Source organism: Dermacentor andersoni, chromosome 2 (assembly GCF_023375885.2).
Source record: "Dermacentor andersoni chromosome 2, qqDerAnde1_hic_scaffold, whole genome shotgun sequence".
NCBI classification, from domain to species: domain Eukaryota; kingdom Metazoa; phylum Arthropoda; class Arachnida; order Ixodida; family Ixodidae; genus Dermacentor; species Dermacentor andersoni.
In genome coordinates this window covers 36,027,593-36,045,316 of record NC_092815.1, presented here as the reverse complement: position 1 = coordinate 36,045,316, position 17,724 = coordinate 36,027,593, and the positions used below count along the sequence as shown (strand labels likewise).

At 44.2% G+C, this 17,724-nt stretch overlaps 2 protein-coding genes across 2 annotated transcripts in view; one reads left to right on the top strand and one right to left on the bottom strand.

Annotated features, from left to right (window-relative positions):
• The first annotated feature begins 230 nt into the window (after nucleotides 1–230).
• LOC126542467 (uncharacterized) lies at nucleotides 231–8,183 on the top strand. The gene is made up of 4 exons (XM_050189547.3): nucleotides 231–1,805; nucleotides 3,062–3,557; nucleotides 4,365–4,450; nucleotides 4,725–8,183. Exons 2-4 carry the CDS (start codon nucleotides 3,115–3,117, stop codon nucleotides 4,943–4,945), a joined length of 750 nt encoding a protein of 249 aa, XP_050045504.1. The 5' UTR covers nucleotides 231–1,805; nucleotides 3,062–3,114; the 3' UTR covers nucleotides 4,946–8,183.
• The window catches only part of LOC126542462 (uncharacterized), a 106,026-nt gene continuing 96,213 nt past the window's right edge, over nucleotides 7,912–17,724 (bottom strand). Inside the window, exon 20 of the mRNA XM_055077262.2 lies at nucleotides 7,912–11,200. Coding sequence (XP_054933237.1) covers nucleotides 11,184–11,200 — 17 coding nt within the window. The 3' untranslated portion in view covers nucleotides 7,912–11,183. The remainder of the gene's footprint in view (nucleotides 11,201–17,724) is intronic.

The window sequence follows — 17,724 nt, the reverse complement described above, 5'->3', positions numbered from 1 at the left end:
TGCAAGTACATCGGAAAACAGCAAAATTATTCCAGTTGGTGCGCGTTCCCGCTATGCAGTTATAATGTGCATGTCGAGTGCCGCATACACGGTGTAAATATGTGTACACACAGCATGTACGTGTGGTGTGTAATATGCGAAATTACAGAGCTTTATGCATGTCCGTTCTCATTTCATACATGCGAAGATGTCTCTTCACCTTAGCAATGACAAAACTCCTGCATTGTTGAAGCTGGGTCTTCATGATGGAGCCAACCGATTTATTTCTAACTGTCAGTTTAAGCATGTATAATCTAATGATGATGATGTTTGACGTTTAGTGGCGCAAGGGCCAGGTATGGCCAAAGAGCGCCATGCTAGTGGTAATGAATATGTCGTGGTCTGATGGGCTCACATGTATAATCTAGAGGTCCAAATGAGACTCGAGCAAGGAACCGACTGTGTAAACTAAATAAAGCTCTAAGCTGGTTGGCGAGTTTTAACTGCAATGCATAATGCACGAAGCGGAACGAATGAAGGGAACAAGCTGAATAATAGTTTTGCCTTTTTTTTTCCCCTCAACTTGCGCGTTTGAGCCATTCGTACGAAAGAACTGGCGCCAGCCATTCGTCGTAAGAAACAAAATAAACGAAAAGCGATGCCGGCCATACAAATAAATCATGGAAGCAAGATTGGTGTTCCCTGGAAGGCGTCTGCGTGGTAAATAGATGCGAAATAACAGGGGCCCTGGGCCAGTGTTGCAGGCGTTCTATATGTGAAATTCGCAACCACTATTTCTGTTCCTCAATTAAGTTTACTCGTTGCTCCCTCGTTAAAACTTGAATTCAACTTTTGCAGAATGCATAAGTACGTCACCAACTACTCAGTGGTGCTGCTGTCGCTCCTCTTCTCTTTTTTTTCCTTTTTTTTTCTGCGTTTGTAGGACGTCATTTCAACTTCAGATGAACATTTGAGCTCGCTATGCAACAAAACAATGCCTTAACAATCTAAGCAGAATTCTCTAAAAAGTCCCATCTTATCGACTTTAGAAATGTTCGTACAGAGGAAACGCTGAGAAGTGCGCGAGCTTTGCATGTAATGTTTAGGAGTCATATTCAAAAGGGGGGAAAACAAGGCGAACTGTTGAAAAAGCATGCGTTGACATCCTTGAGCGCTCTGCACTATGACCCCGCACACACTCTCTTTATCGATAGAGTGAATGTCACTCGACGCCCGCCGGGCTTTATTAAACGCGACTCTTATGCGGGTCCTTGCTGGCATTGTCGAAGCCAAGCTTAGAGCGCAAGAGGCTGCGCAACTTACCGCGACGTGACAGGCGCCCCTCTTACACATTTCATCGTGCAATATGGGCGATAAATTGTCCGATTTAAAAAAAGAACATTATTACAGCATGCCACATCACAACCAAGTCCCTACAAGCAGAAATAAACGACGTTTCGACTTTATAATCATGGCGCCGCTCAATAACGACGACACCAGCGCCACAGTTCTGAAGGCCGCCACCACCAGCCCGTCGGTAGCGGAGAGAAAGGTAAGGAGAGGAGGGCAGGAAGAGTGGGGGGAGAAGAAGCGCGCCCGCAACGGCGGGCCCCTCAAGAGCACCAATCGAACCGAGCAGCCCGTGTGGGGCTGTGATGAGGCCCCCCCACCTTCAGCCCCCCGCCAATCCAACGGCCGCCTGTGGCCGTTGTCTCGACGTCGCGTAGGTTCCACGAACGCACCAAACTCGAACTCATTGAACCAGTCCAGTGACCGTCGGAAGCGCAGCGTCGGGGATACGACGACGGTCACCGCGCAGCGCTCAGGTGAGCTTGCTTCCGCCACATCTCGCGCCCGCCATGAGCCCACGCTTGGACGTGCGTGCAACGGTCGCCTTTGAAATGCCGCCGCCGCCACCTCTGTTTTGGGGCGAGAGTGCGTGTTGCTGCCGCCGCTCATTCTGAAGTCTGAGCTGCGCTCGCCGCCTATGTCCGCTTGCCGTCAGCGCCTACTCGCGTCCGTAATTAACTATACTGTTGCGTCACTAAAGTATCAACAGCATCGCCGAGCTTCGTGTCTGATCACAACCCGCAGCCGTTGCTATGTACCATAACGCGTTGGCTTCAACTAAATTTGTGCCACTTACTCTGCCTTGGGTGAAGTTCGTACCTGTGTAATGGTGCACAGTATTTGCTCACTGAACGCGAATTCGCTTTGCTCTCACTTAGAACTCCTACCTATCGCCTACCAAAAGTCGCAGTTATTGTGCATGGTACTATGTGCGCTTTTGATCTCCCAAAAAAGCTTTCTTTTTTTCAGCGAAACACAATGACACACATACGCGCGAGTGCGAGTACAGTTGGAGCGTAACGGATATCGTGCCCATCTTACGCGCAGTGTCCGATGCCAGGATATGTGCGCATCCGGGACTGCTGTGTGTACTCTAGCGCAGCGCGACGTTGTAAGCTGCACGGTCGTCCAGCATAGTTGGTTGGTCGGCAGCATACCTGTGCGGTTCGCTGAGCACCACCACGCATTCAACATACTCCTTTCGCAGATGGGGACTCGCAACGCGCGTCTCATTCTAGCTGGGCCGTTCTATTTCCGCTCGGACCAGAGCAGACGTTAGGAACAGTCGAACCGATGGGTCGATCAGTCGAGAAAGGAGCCGCGCGCACCGATCGCCGACGTAAACAAATCATCCTACGGGAACGGGAAGTCCATATATAGAAAGCCGCGTAAACACAGGTCTCTGGTGGAGCACGTCGTGTGTTTGGAGAGCGGGAGAAAGCTCCGGGAAAGAAAGCCACGGGTGGGAGCTCTGGTCAGTGCGTGCCGCGTTTAGCAACGCCTCGGCAGCGAAGCGTGCTCCTCTGGAGGACCCCGTCACGCTGGACGGCCGATCAAGGACCGTGTGCGGCTGGCGGCGGCGGGCGCCGTTCTGCCCTCTGGCGTGACGGCCGACGCATTCCGCGGGAGCCGTTGACCCGCCGACCGAGGGCCTGCCTCGGCTGCTTGCTGCACGGGCAGCAGCGTCGACGGCTGGCTGGCTGACCGGTGTATGCCCGTGCCGCCCGTGCAGGATTCCGGCCTTGAGCCCTGGGCCATGGCCGGGACGTCCCGGGCGGCGCCGTGATGTCGAGCTCGGCGAGCCTCGAGGCGTCCGCCACGCCGCCAACGCTCAAGATGTCCAGCCGGCAGCTGCTCAACGTCAGCTCGCTCAGCAAGCACTCGGCGGCCGCGGGCGGCGGAGGTACGCCGCTGCTCGTGGCCGATGCGCGCAGGCGCCTGCACCTGGCGTCCGCGTCCCGGCTCGCAGTCCACCAACTACTGGGCTCACTGGCGCTGCTCTGCCTCCTGTCGCTGCTCATGGCGTTCCTCGCGCTCTTCTTCTTACAACGCGTGGCCAGCGCGGGCCCCCAGAACTCCGACAGCCCGGAGGAACACCTGGCCCTCTACCAGGTGGCCGTTGCCATGAGCACGCTCACGATATCGCTCAACCTGTGCTGCCTGTTCGTCTGCTGCATCCAGTTCCTGCTCGGCGTCAAGCTGCTCCGGACGCCGAATGGACTCGACAGGTCGGGACACAGTTCATCTGGGAGGGTTGTTCGCGTATCGTGACATACGCGCGCAAGCAAAGAAACACGCACATACACTCCTCACTGTCATATCAAATGCCACCTCCGCTGAAGATATCGGCCTGGCACGTTTTCTATCCTGAAATATATAACAAGTTGATGTCTTCATCAAGACTACACTTCCTGCAGAAGTCTTGTGCGCCGTATTCTATTTGTTTAATGAAATGAGAATTAAAATCAGACTCAATGAAGATTAGACAATACAACTTTGGAACAGATAAAACATTGCAGCATATGAGCAATGCCACTCCCATCTAGTTAGGCTAACTGAAATTCTTAGCAGATTGCAAGCGAAATGTGTGTGCCAGTCCTCAAAACTAATATTGTCTGTGCACCAAATTTAGTCCCCTGCATACTGGGCATAGTATAGGACAGTTTGCAATCACTAATATGAGTGCACATGCATTTGAATGTAGGCAGTTATGCCTCTTCCAGAATCAGTGCCATCTAACATACCTCGAAATCTTGTTTCCAGATTTTAATAATGGTCTGCATAAGGTAGTGCAACACAAGTACTATTGCACTAACTAGTACACAAAAATTCACACTGCTCAAACAGGCACATGGGACTGGCCAAGATTCTCATGCTGAGTATGCAAGAGCAGTGGCAGCAACTGTCATGCCATTTCATGTAGCTCAAAATTAGCTGCCCAGGAAACCGTCCTCCCTCAAGCGAAATGTTTTATAGCATGGCTTCGTTCATTTAATCATACATTAGAATGACTTTGCTCTTATCTGTTTCTGCAGGACAAACATGTTCATCAAGAGGAGCTCACATACCCGTGTGCTGGCTATTGCCGGCTTTTTCTTGTCAATACCAGTATTTTTCACAGGTAGGCCTACCACTTCAATATTGCCCATGCACATAATTTATAAGCACTCGGTGAAGTAAGCTCTTGCAAGCGACTTTGGCATTTCCTGCTAACAAAGCAGGCTTTGCTCCGCAACATTTTGTGATCTCTCGGTTTCATAAATTGCTTTTGTATCCATTTGTCTACAGAGTATGTTCCTTCCTTGTTCACTGCATATGATCTCAATTCCAAGAGCCTATATATGACATCTGACCTCACTCAGAGCCTATATGTGAAAAAATATGCTGCTTTCCAGGAGTAATCCTCTTCACATTCATCCACTTCCACGAGCTGCCAGCCATCGTAACCAGTGTTGTGATTGGACTGGGCATTGTCTTCTGTGGTGTGGCCTCCGTCCACAACGTCTACCTCTGGCAGTGGGAGAAGACCTGTGCCACTCGTGAACTCGTTGAGAGCCGAGCACTTGGTGTGCAGCCGGACTTGACCCACACTCTTGAGCTCTCAACACTGGTGTGACTGTGTGTGTGATGACACAAGCTACAAGGGACTGCCACACAAAGTGGAGGCCATTCAGGAATAGAGGACCATAACAAGATGCCCCTGGCTCACAATGACGTGTGCAGTGTCATAGGGCTTTGCTAGCACATGGTAAGAGAAGCTAGTCAGCATGGGGCCTCTCCTATGTATGGAAAGCTCAGTCTACACCTCGTACAACTGCTGATCTGCTGGATCCTGTCATAACGTAAGACTGAAAGTTGCCTGCAAAATTTTAGTCAAGTATGATTCGTAGCCTTTAACTATATACACTTGCACAGTGCAGCATTGTTTCAAGGTTTTGAGTATCTCTTATCACCTTACACTGAGTCAATGTTTTTCCTTTCTTAATTCCAGTTGCTCTACTATGCCTAAAGTACATGGAGCAGTAGGGCAATTGACCTAGCACTGTTTAAAGTGTACATTACTGCCCCCATAAGGCCCATCAATTCATCCAAGCCCTACACTACAATCAAAACTATGGTGTAGTCAAGAGCAATTTCTACATTAGCCATGTAAAGCGAGGAAAACAGTAGGGCTAAAACACGTTTTTGTTGTTTCTTTTCCTTGTTTAGCACTGACTTCAACTTAAGCTCAACTTTAACAAAGTTTCACATGTAAATCAACATGTACTGTGCGATGACTCCTTGCCATTGTGAATTCCATGAACTGTAATTGTGAGAGAGAGGCACATCGTGGCTTGCTTTTCTTACTCTTCTAGAATCCTTCTAGGCCAGCATTGTTCTCACCCACAGAAAAAGCTTGCAGTGATAGGTAGTTGAAACAGGGTGAATGAAGTGATCTACAGGATTTACAGTACTTATTCCGATAGGACAAGACATGGTTTAAAGAGTTAGCATGCTGAACAGCAGTTAATTTAGGAAATGGGCAATACAGTTAGCTACGGGCAATTAAAACAGGGTTAATCATATCCTCCACTAATGCTTAGGTAAAAGGACAAGATGTGTTGACACATCAAGGCGAAACCCTCGTGTACTTATATTTACATGCACGTTAAAAAACTCTGGGTGGTCAGATTTAATCCACAGATGTTTACTATGCCGTCCCTCATAGCCTGGGTGTTAGGAGACAGAGAATGCCACCAGCTGTTGTCACTCTGTTGAAACAGGGTGCTTGAAATGCTCTGCCTGGGGAAAGATTTTATACTGAATTAAATGTGTGGATTTTCACTTGTTGAACAGCATGCGCAAAATGTAGGTTGTAAGATCTCTTTGGGGCCAGAAGAAAATAAGCGGCTGTAACCTTTGAACTCTGACTATTTTGGTTGCTGCAAAATGCTCTTTTAACCGTAAGCTAGCAAAAAGCAGCAACTCTGAAGAAAATAGGAATTATCACACCACATATGCACAGTGTTTCCATTTGTGAATTTTAAAAATTTATCAGCTTTTATTCTCATTGTTGTACACAATGTTGTAATGATTGGTAAACTGCAGGTTTTACAGCGAGCCAATCAGTTCAGCCTTACATGTTGCAGTTCAGCTAAACTTTTGTCATTCAGAGACTTACCAGCAACAGAGTCACCAGCCACTAGAGGCGTCATTCATTTCTCAAAAATCGCAACTATTCAAGTGATATTATGCACCATGCCATTACTGGCTGATCTTTAAGTGTAGAAACTATGTTTGCAATATATATAATTCAGCTAAGTGAGCTATTAATGGCTCTTCATTTAGAAAGAACATTTGTACAGTAGAGATTGTTCTTGCTGTGTGCCATCTAGACCAAGCAGGCTTCATTAGGTGGCTCAGTGTAAAAGGTAGAAATCAGCACAAGTGCTGAGAATTATTATGACACTCCAAACAGATGAACAGAGCAAGCTTTTGCAGTCATGGCCACCAGTGTATGTAGATGTTTTCTTTTGTTCAAGGCAATGGCAGCAAGAAAGCACAAAAACATGTTGTGTCTTACAATTATAACACTCTGCAAACAATGCACATTAGGGCACAAGTACCAAATTATGCAAAAGTAAGAGAGCCACCTATAAATGACCGTTCCAGTTCAATAGGTCACTCAGTTCTGCCCAAATATGGCTTAAAAGTAGCATTGTGCGGTGCATTTTGTTTAATACCATGTTTACGCACAGTAACTAGACTGTTTTCTCCAGAACGAATCAAAAGCACTGCATGTGGCGATACTGGGCATAAAAAACAGATTTACTGAGTAAAGGGAATGGAGGCACTTACTGTTCCTATTGCTCTAAAATCTAGTGTTCTAACCTAACATTGCAAGTGGATGATCCACCTTTCCGGCTCATTATGGGTGAAATGGGAATTTATTGCATCCAAACTTGGCAATAATTAAACAAAATCCACTTGTATAACTTCACCTTTACATGCAATCATAGAAGGCAAACAAGTGACTGGTTTAGACACAAGAACCATTTATTCCAGGCTCTGCTATTTTTACACGTGAAAGGTGGAAGCAAGCATTGCATTGATAGAAACATGCATATTCTGCATTGGATGGGCATTTCTTCTTGCATCACAATACCTGAACCTAATTTTACGAAAAGTTGATTCAATTAGAACAGACCACCTAATGAAAAGGCCAAGCACACTGGAGAACAGAACATTGGGACCCAGTAAATATGTTGTGTGTATGAAGATGCACCATAAGTTACACAATACTCATTTATGTTAACTTTATCTAAAAAGTATGTGCCATTGTTGAATGAAAGTGTGAACACAGCACTTTAACCTGCTGTAGAAGCCTGTTTCACGAGTCATCATTTGCTGTGCTGAATGCACTCATATCAACTTGATCTAAAGTACCATGCTTGAGACAGACCATGCTTGCCTTATGGTTATTGTACCCCAGTTGTAAATGACAACCATTGCGTGCCTTTGAGGAGGCCTCTCTGTTGCCATGTAAAGTGTGCTGGGTTATAGCTAGCGCTGTTGTTATACAACTGTAGTCAAGCCACACTCTTGCTCTGTATAGAAGCGACATTCGCTTGCAAAGTATTTTATTTTGATGTATGAACACAGTTCAGTGCAGTGAGAAGAAAAATGAAATGACTGTTTTGTTACAATATAAACACACATGGAAGATAGAGTTGCACATGTACACATCTTTTTTTTTTTTTTTTTGGTGCTGCACACATTTGTTGCCAAGTACAAAACTTTGCACTGACCACAGTGATGATGGTCGTGGGACCAATTGCTTGTACATAGTAAATGAATATAATATTTCACGCACATTTCCGTTGCATTGATTTTTTTCATTCTCAACTGGCTTCAACAAGAGGCGAGGCATAAGGCTTAGAAAAAAAGCTTGTTTGTGTAAATGCAAGTCCAATACCTCATGAACATCAGTACACTAACTTCGGTCAGCATCCTATACATCACCAAAGAATATTTTTTTTTTGAACGAAGGGTTATACATCAAATGTCTTTCTGTCATGAGTGAAGAATTCAAGATTTCAACATCATAATAATGTCTTTCCGTCATGCATGAAGAATTCAAGATTGCAACATTGCAATTTACACAATCATGAGTTGAAATATTTTAGGAAAATTAAGCAAAACTGAGACATTTCAAAGAATCCTCCAAAAAAATATTTTCTAAGCAGCCTTTAAAGTTGTGCACCGTATGTTCACATATTGGAATGGGAAATGAACTCAACTTGACAAATTAATCAAGGTCCTGCAGTGGCAATAAATCTTCTCATGACATATGAAAGCATGAATACATAATCTTATCCATTTTGATCTTAGCTGTAGTGCTTTACTCTACAAAACCTTTATAGAAAAAAAAGGAAGACGGCGGCATTAAGTTTTGTACAGTTCTTAGATCTAGCAGACCACTACTTATTTTTCAGCCTAGCTACTTATGTAAGCTGTTGTCTACAGAATTTGAACATTATGCCTGCATTCCACCAACAGGTAACAATCAGTCAAAAGGCTGTATTCAACTTGAGTGAAGAAACTAAATAGCAATATAACTATGTTTTATTTCTTCAGAATAGTGTTTGCCTGAACTCGCTGGCTGCACATAGCACAAATGGCTTCCAGCATAATGTACTTGCACGAACAGAAAGGGACGACAACACATGCTGGTTCACCAGCGTATGTCGTCGTCCCTTTCTGTCCGTGTCAGTACGCTCTGCTGGAAACCATTTGTGCTGTTTTATTACTTTCAGGAAAAGCCCTTCTCAGAAGTTAAACATGTGTAACTTCAGGACACAAAAGCCACTACATCTACAGAATCAGGTAAGTCTAATTGTGCATTCCTCAAGATATTCGTGGGATGTCTGTGCCACTTCAATAAGTCGTGAGTGTGGCCATTTCAATTTTAATAATCACCGTATTAGTGAATGAATTCTTTTTAACCAATAGGTGCTCTTCTGTTTATACAATCACAACTTCTACCTCACTTCATTCTAAAAAATGCTCAATCATTTTTTGCCCATTCTTCAAAATGAATCGGTTCCAATTTGCCCACCTTACAGTTGTTCTGCCTCACAGCTCTTTACATCTCACAAAGGCACACCATGTGACACACTGCGTCCACAGTAGCTTCAAGACGATGGCCCTTTAGAAAGGTGCTCCAGAGGTTACGCAGTCCAAAGACAGGACAGTTCACGAACCATATAACTACCTCACTTATCAACCCCTTCCGTCGATAGGCTTTCTCAGTGCGCTACAGAACAAGCTCATGAACAGCTGGCAAGCTCTATGTAAGAAGCATCTACAGAACTAGAGTCACTAGCACATAAAATAAAATTCCACCCAAACAAATACTGCACCTGTTTGGATTTCCTACACGCAATAATGTATGCATAATCAATTAAAAAAAGAAACATGCACTATGTGTACATTATCTTTCAGATGACGCAGGGTACTAAGTACAGTTTAGAAATGTCCTTGATACACACCAGTTCAAGGTCTGTCAGAACATCAAAGCATAACTGCAGGGGCGGTACTTTTGAGCAATCACTTTAAGAGATAAGATGACTTAGTTGGCTCAAGATGAATTGACCAGATGCATTGGCATTTACAAGAAAGAATGTTCCTGGCACTGGGCAAGGGGCACTGTCAGCCGTAGATGACACATCTGGAGCCGAGTACCACCAGAAGTTTTTGCTCAAAAATGAGTGAGCCCAGGACTCAAGCTGCCCCATAATATATTTGTTTTCTAAGGTCACTTAGCTATATACAATACTCGAAACCTATGCAGTTTAGCATGCATTATTCATAGCTTGCCCTTCGGGCAGTGTACTTCCACCAAGCAACAGCTGCCAATAACTTGCCTTCCCACCTCCACATAAAGAAAAAGGTTATTTTTTTTTCTTTCTACTAACCTTTTGCAAATCACACAGACCAGAGCACAACCACAAGACAACTCACAGATATCACTTGCTATGCATAAATAAAAATCAAGCATCTAAGTCAAATGTTGTATAGTTAATTACAAAACATCAAATAAAACAATTGCTCCTCCATTGCAAAACGTGGATCACCAGGCTCCATGCAAACGTAGATGTGCTCAGCACAAAGTATGTTACCCGTGTACAACACCTTGCACAAAAATGAACAAAAATTTAAACGCTTCAAGCTGCATCTTTAGTTGCAACAACAACAGTCATCGTTACTTTATGCAGCTCTTTAGCACTGTGTGTCTGGTGCTTTCTACAGTGGCATTTAAATGTGCACAGCACTGCTCAAACCCTGCAATCTACAATGCTTGTCACTCAAGGAGAGCGTACTTTTAAGCCGACTTGCTCAAGAAAGGTGCGGCTCAAAAGAGAACAAGGCAAGAAATGAAAACATAATGTGCCACGCTAGATAGTAGTACTGTCCTGTGCCTCTGTATTCAATGTCACTGTCTTTACTGCCTTTTTCCAGCTATATGTGTGACCAACATATGGATAACATACCATACTACTGGAAACCCTGTCCGTACAAACTGCTTCAAAAAGATGAAACAATGCTGCCTGGCAAAGTCCTACCAACAAAGAGCATAGAACACAACAAACCAACCTGCAATTTGGCAGCAAGGTCAGAGGGAACAACACAATCTCCTGTGTCAGCTTTGTCGAAACCATGAAGATGGTAATGAGGAACTTGGAATGTCTTTTACACAGTCACAACACCAGACACACAAGAGGTAGAAACACGACAACTTGATTTTCCCACAGCCACTGACATGACTTGATGCCAAAGGGTGAGGAGAAAGCAGGCCTCAGTGACAGTGGGTCTCAGGGTGCCTTTCTGCCTGTAAGGAAGTATTGAAAAAGATATTTTCAGCAGAGAACAATTTCAGCGAACACTATTGATACAGAACACTGCACAATCTGCACAAGCTCTGTGTCTGGACACTGAAAATGTCTTGCTATTGTGAAATCCTAAGCTAGCACATGAATGTGCTAGCTCTAACATACTAATATGCATTGAGAGTTTATGGGTTCATATATAATAAAACAATGAGAACTCAAATCTAATGCACAGCTGATCTTATTTTAAAATGTAGCATGCCTATGATATTGTCAATCAGAAATAAAAGAAAACCTGCATAGTTTAGCTTTACAGAATGGAAATTTATTTATACTTAATGTGCATCATCATCAATCTCACACTGCTGTTTATGAACCACAAGTCCACAACATGGTGCCTTCCTCACAGTCAACTGTGTTTGATATTCCACAGTTCTTGAACCCGTCCATAATAATCACAAACAAGAATGATTGCCCACACCTAGACTAGCCACTGAGCCAGTTCACCCTGCAAACCATGGAAGTTTCTGGAGCTCTAAAAGCATGTGATACGGCTCTGCTTCCACTAGCTTACCATACAAAATACAGTGGTGAAACAGCCATTTCACCTTTCGGCGCTGATTCTGGCGTAGGCAAAGAGCTGATTTGGTGCAGCAGCAAGCACTTTTGGCGCAGTCCAACGCACGTGTGTTTACCATATACCATGGAAATTTTAACTGACGTAGTCTATATGTTGTACAGATGGGTTTGCGTGAAGCTTACCCTGCAAGTGCTTTCAGGAAATGGTGCGACACACCTCTACACCTCGACGCACAAAGGGCGCTACGGCCGGGTTTGTCGATAGGGCACAGAGAAGACTCTACATACACATCGTCAACAAATGCGTGTTTATTAACCCAGGATGCAACACAGTGCGACAGTCACTGCTCATGGGCAAAAACTCACCACAAGACCGATCGAGTAGGCATACCTGCACTGAACATGACATCATCTAACGTATTCAGGTTATGCCTTATACATTAGGGAGTTTTCAAATAGGGTCCGCAAAGGTTTTGCATCCGCAACAAGAAGCGTCAGCACCACTGTGCATACGCAAGATGCAAATAGGATTTAGTGTGTGCGTCGGCAACACTATATCACTGAAACAGCGCAGCAACCCGAACTCAACGCAATAGTTTTGCGTTATCGAACATGGCGGCACCTATCGAAGTGGCGGCTCTCGCCGTGTACCACATTCGACCTCGTTTGCGAATACCATTCTTAACTATGCACCAGGAGCGATTCTGATCACAGGGGCTCGTTTGCTAAGCCCCGATATCACCCATAAACATTGAAAAAGCTGACCTTACTCCTAGAATGTGACATCCTCCTTCGACAAACTCCGCAGTACCACGCAAGTTCGATGAATGCCAAAATAAAGCACCAGCAAAATGGTACAGTGGCACTACATTGTACATCCGTCCGAGAAAAATGCGCGAATGACGAACCGGACAAACCGATGGGCCATAAAGTTTCTCACTATATAGTAAGAAACTCTATGGGTGGGCCTTTGCTTTTATGACGATGATGATAACATGCTGTTGGCTTTGATTTCAGTTTCTCGGCCTTTTGGCTAAGATCAAAGTGTTGATTTCAGTTTTGCTAGATCAGAAGCATTGACAGAAGGAGGGCTTCGCTCTTATGCATGCTTTGGTGAAGGCTCTGCGTAATTTTTCTCTAAAATGCCATTTTGGCACAGGATGGCGCAAAGGCCCGCTCTTGGCGCACTTTGGTGCAATTGGCGCTGCTGTTCCACCACAGCAAAATAACTTACCCTTAGAATGCTGCAGCCATTGCATCACCAATGGGGTCACCATTAGGGCCAGGCACATGGATGCTGATCAGTCAAGTTTGAATTTATTGGCAAAGCCTAATTTCAGAATCTAAATAACAAAAGTTATGGCCCGTGGGAGTGTATGGTTGCCAGCCAGAACTTTCGTTCAGGATCAAATTAACTGGAAAAACTAATTAATCAGAGTCGTATTAACGAAAACCTACAGTAATAAACAAGTACGTTATCAACACACTTACCACTCAGTTAGAAAAAACACTGGTAATATGCCACAGAGTAGAGCTCTGTTGGAGAATTAATTCTAGGCTTATGTGAACATCAATTTTTTGGCTGGTTCAAAGCAAAGTCAAAGCAAGTAGAAATAAGTGTCATAATTTCGAAGCAAATACTAGTTCGAATAGTTGCGGGGTTTGCACAAAACCTTGGCACCCCCAAGTGCCAGACACTGGCACATCTAAAAACAAATGACAGCAGACTGGTGTGACCCTGCTAAACTACAGTCCAATCTCTAGCGAAGTTGCAATAAGAATTACAGATGACTGTAATTAAACCACATACCTTATACCTTAGAGCCTTGCCTGTAACAGCACTTGCAAGCACTTGTTACCTTGCGTAACACTCCACCTTGCGGGTTTCCACAGAACTATTGCGTCAAAATCTAGCCTTTGCTTCAAATTGTTAATAGGCTCGACTTCACCCTGTGATCTGCTAGTTGCCTAATTAGCTCAGATGGTAGAGCGGCTGCCCCAGAAAAGTGGAGGTCCCAGATTCGAGTCCCAGACCTGGACAAATTTTTCTTCAACTGCGAGGCTTTTCTTTCGAGGAACTCACATCAATTTCCTTTGTAGGAATTGCTACGATAGGGTGGATGACTCAGTTTCCCTTTATTAGTTAATGCCTCCACCTTACTGGTTTCCGCACAACTATTACGTCAAGCACTTAATTTTTTACAAAGGTAGTAATTAATTTACAAGCATTTTACTTCGCAAGAACACTGATCACATTAATGCCCCTATATTCACTATGTATTTGATTTTCATGGCATTTATAGGTACCCCAGGACAGCAAGATAAGTGTTGTGCCATTCATAAAAAACAATTATAGTGCTATATGTAGTACTATGTACAGTAAAACACGTACTATATGATATGTAACTTATTGCAAAAGTCGTAATTAAATCACACACTTTGAGCATTATCTACACGTCCTCCATAATCTGCCCCTTACTTTCACCAAATGCAAATTCAATGTAATGTAGAATTCCCTCGGCACTCTGGGAAACACTGTAAAATTATAGATAATGCTTTCAAGTATACCATATATTCTGGACTATACAAGTTTGAAAGTTTAAGTTTTGCGGTGTGCAGATTATCTATGGGTATGGACTATACACGATGTTATTTCTTAAGATGGGAGACACACTTAAAGATAGTGGTGCCAGGCTGCACCTGCAAACTTTCTCCTGCTAAATCACATAGCAAAATTAGCTCCACAATGATCGCCCCTGAGAACAAGCATTATTTCCAGCTAATACTGGCAGCTCAGGGTATTATTAGAGTGTGTGAAATTGACACCATAAACTATGAAACACCATCCCAATGTGGCAAGAGAATGCTGCACTTTCAAAGTATTGTTGAACCTCAGTGTAGTAAACTGTGCACAAGAACTAAAGATTCTGAAGGCAATGAAGACATCATGGCAGCCATTTGTCAAATACGACATGGTTAACTTGTTTTCTTTTTCTGGCAGCCCAGATGAGAGTGATTTTGGTGGCTTTAAGCAGAGTCCCTCTATGTTTTTCTGGTCACGAAACTCCGCCGTCACGCTATAGGAGAGGTTCATATGCCACCCAAAGGTGCCGCGACGCGGCGCCACTGTGCCACAGAGAGCATCGTTCGCGTACTGAAACGCGTGCACAGTGCGATGCGAGCTGAGTGATCGGGTGCATTCTGTGCATGTGCCGCGCTATTTTTCGAGTGCTGGGCTGTGTAGTTGAAGTGGCGGGATGGGACAACGATGCCGAACACGTGTTGCAAGTAACAGCTGAAGAAGTAGAATGGTGGCATCTCTAACAAGCCATTTAAAAAAAATTGCTGTATTTGTGATATGGCTACTTGTGTTCGTTTGAGAGTTGTTTTGCCGTGTGTTATGAAATGCTTATGCTTTACACTTTCTTGTTTATAGAAACGATCGATTATGCATTCTGTATTTATTGCCATTCGTTTGCTGGTGTTTGTTTCCTGCCCCCCAATGCAGATCTCTCACGTTTGATGTTATTTCTTTATGCTTATTATATCAGTGTCATGCTTTCAACAAACTTCTTGCATTGTGAATGGTGGACCACTCGTGACCGGACGCCTCTGTGCTGTCTGCATTTCGCTCAGCTTATTTTACATGATAAATAAATGATCGTGCTTGTATGTTGTTTTTGCACCAACACATTCTATTTCTTTTCTTAATCGAATTATAGAGTTTTTAACATATTGTAAACAGTTGCGCATTAAGAACCAAAATACCTAGTCTCGTCGTTTCTGCGCCGAAACCACGAGCAGCGTGAATAAGTGTTGCGCTTACTGACTCTTCTAAATGACTGCTTGCTAAGGCAATTGCTTATTTACAATACAGCTAGTTTCAACTGTGCAGGTCCTAACACTTCACATTCGCCTTAATCCGTTGCTAAAAGCCGCACCGAAGACATTTAGTAGCGAAGTTTGTCTTGCATTAATCCTACCTAAATCTCATTCAGAAATGGCATCGCATTACAGAGAAATCTTAAGTGCACGGAGCAGCTCAATTTTCTTTTCTTTGTCATTAAGTACTCTACGGTAGCAGCCCTTTGCAATAACAACTTCATTCTTTTGATCTTACAAGATACTGCCCACAGTCAGAGTCCTTCTCTGCCACAGTTTAACAGAAAGTGAACAGCTGTGCTCGGCGAACAATCTGGCGCTATGCGCAACGGAGAGTTGGCGCTTACTTACGGGTAAGCGGGGGTGCAACAGCCCATATGTTTGCATCTGGTGATAAGTGGGACCACTGGCGCTTTGTTGCGAATGCGCGGTGTTTAATTTCAGGCAAATATTAAAAAGCGGAGCCCATTAAAGTGTTGAGGCGAACGGCGATGATGTAGAAATCTGGACCGAGACCACCCGGCAGTGTACAGTGGACGCATTTCAACGGGGGCGAAATGCAAAACACCCGTTTATTTATATTTAGATGCATTTTAAAGACATTTAGTAGCGAAGTTTGTCTTGCATTAATCCTACCTAAATCTCATTCAGAAATTGCATCGCTTTGCAGACCTTTAGGTGCATTTAAAGACATTTAGTAGCGAAGTTTGTCTTGCATTAATCCTACCTAAATCTCATTCAGACATTTATTTAAGTTTATTTAAATTTAGGTGCATTTTAAAGAATCTCAGGTGGTCAAAATTAATCCCGAGTCCCCCACTATGGCGTGCCTCATAATCGTATCGTGGTTGTGGCTCTTAAAATCCCAGATTTGTTTTATTTAATTTTTTTTTGGTCTGAGACCGTCGCAAGCTCCATGTTATGAGCGGCTCTTTTTTTCGTCCCGGGCGCTCATATCATGGCAGAAGACGCGCTCAGGCAGTAAGTTAAGCATATTGAATGTTAAAAATAGTTACGTGAAACTAAAGCGACGGTTGAGGAATTTGAGAAAGCTAGAATACCGAGGCTGCCCCACACACAACCACAGCGGTAGCGGCGTTCGCATGCCCTCTCATGCACGGTTGCGCCTCTAGCGGTGGGCGCTGGCTCTATAGCGGCATAGGCACCAAATCGGAAATTTGAATTGCGCGCCACGGTGACGTCTCCGCCGTAGCCTTCGCAGTGCAAGGCATTGGAGGAGGAAAGGGAGCACAGCTGAGGCCGTGTTTGATTGCTGATAACTCCGCTTCTGCTGAACACATTGAAGTACTTTTTGCGTGAAAGTGGTTCTGAAATAGCCTATCTTCACTTCAAATGTCTTTCTCCACTTCGATAAAAAGTGGTTCAGGGCTCCTTTAAGACTTGTGGAAAGACTGCAGCAAACTGCAAGAAAATGAGTATTCAGTAATTATTTTCAAAGCACATAATTGCCCGCAGAATTTAAGCTTTTGGCACACGTCACATATAGCATGGCCCCCATTTTTTCCTAAATATGAAGTCGTCGTCATTTTTGGTCTTCCCAGGGCAGCGAGGATACTTGGTAAGCATTTCATATAACGCCTTAAACAGGCCAAAAATTACGGATTATCTATTTTCATTTATCTCACAATTGACCTCCCCACTTCAATATTTGCCTGCATATCCCACATTCTTCTAAAAAAAAAATACAGTAAGACCTTGTTATACCATACCCACTCAAACAGTAGTTTCATTTTAGAAGTATTAAAGTCAAATCCCTAACTCAGCAGCCGTTGAACATAATGCGTTTTGTATCCGCATAAACCGTACCAGCTTATTGTGTACGTATCAGTTAATATGTAGTGTTTCCACTTTTCGTCGCAAATCACGCCGGTGCGTTGTCCCCATCGGGCAACCCAGCAGAACAAGCCTCAGAGGTCAGAACAACGGGCTCCAAGCACCCTGTCCGTTTGAACGTGAAGGCACATCAACATCATTTCAGCGCCGTGACAGAGAGCGTTATCGCGTTGTGCAAGCTAGGACTCGCGTCATGCTCGGATAAAACACA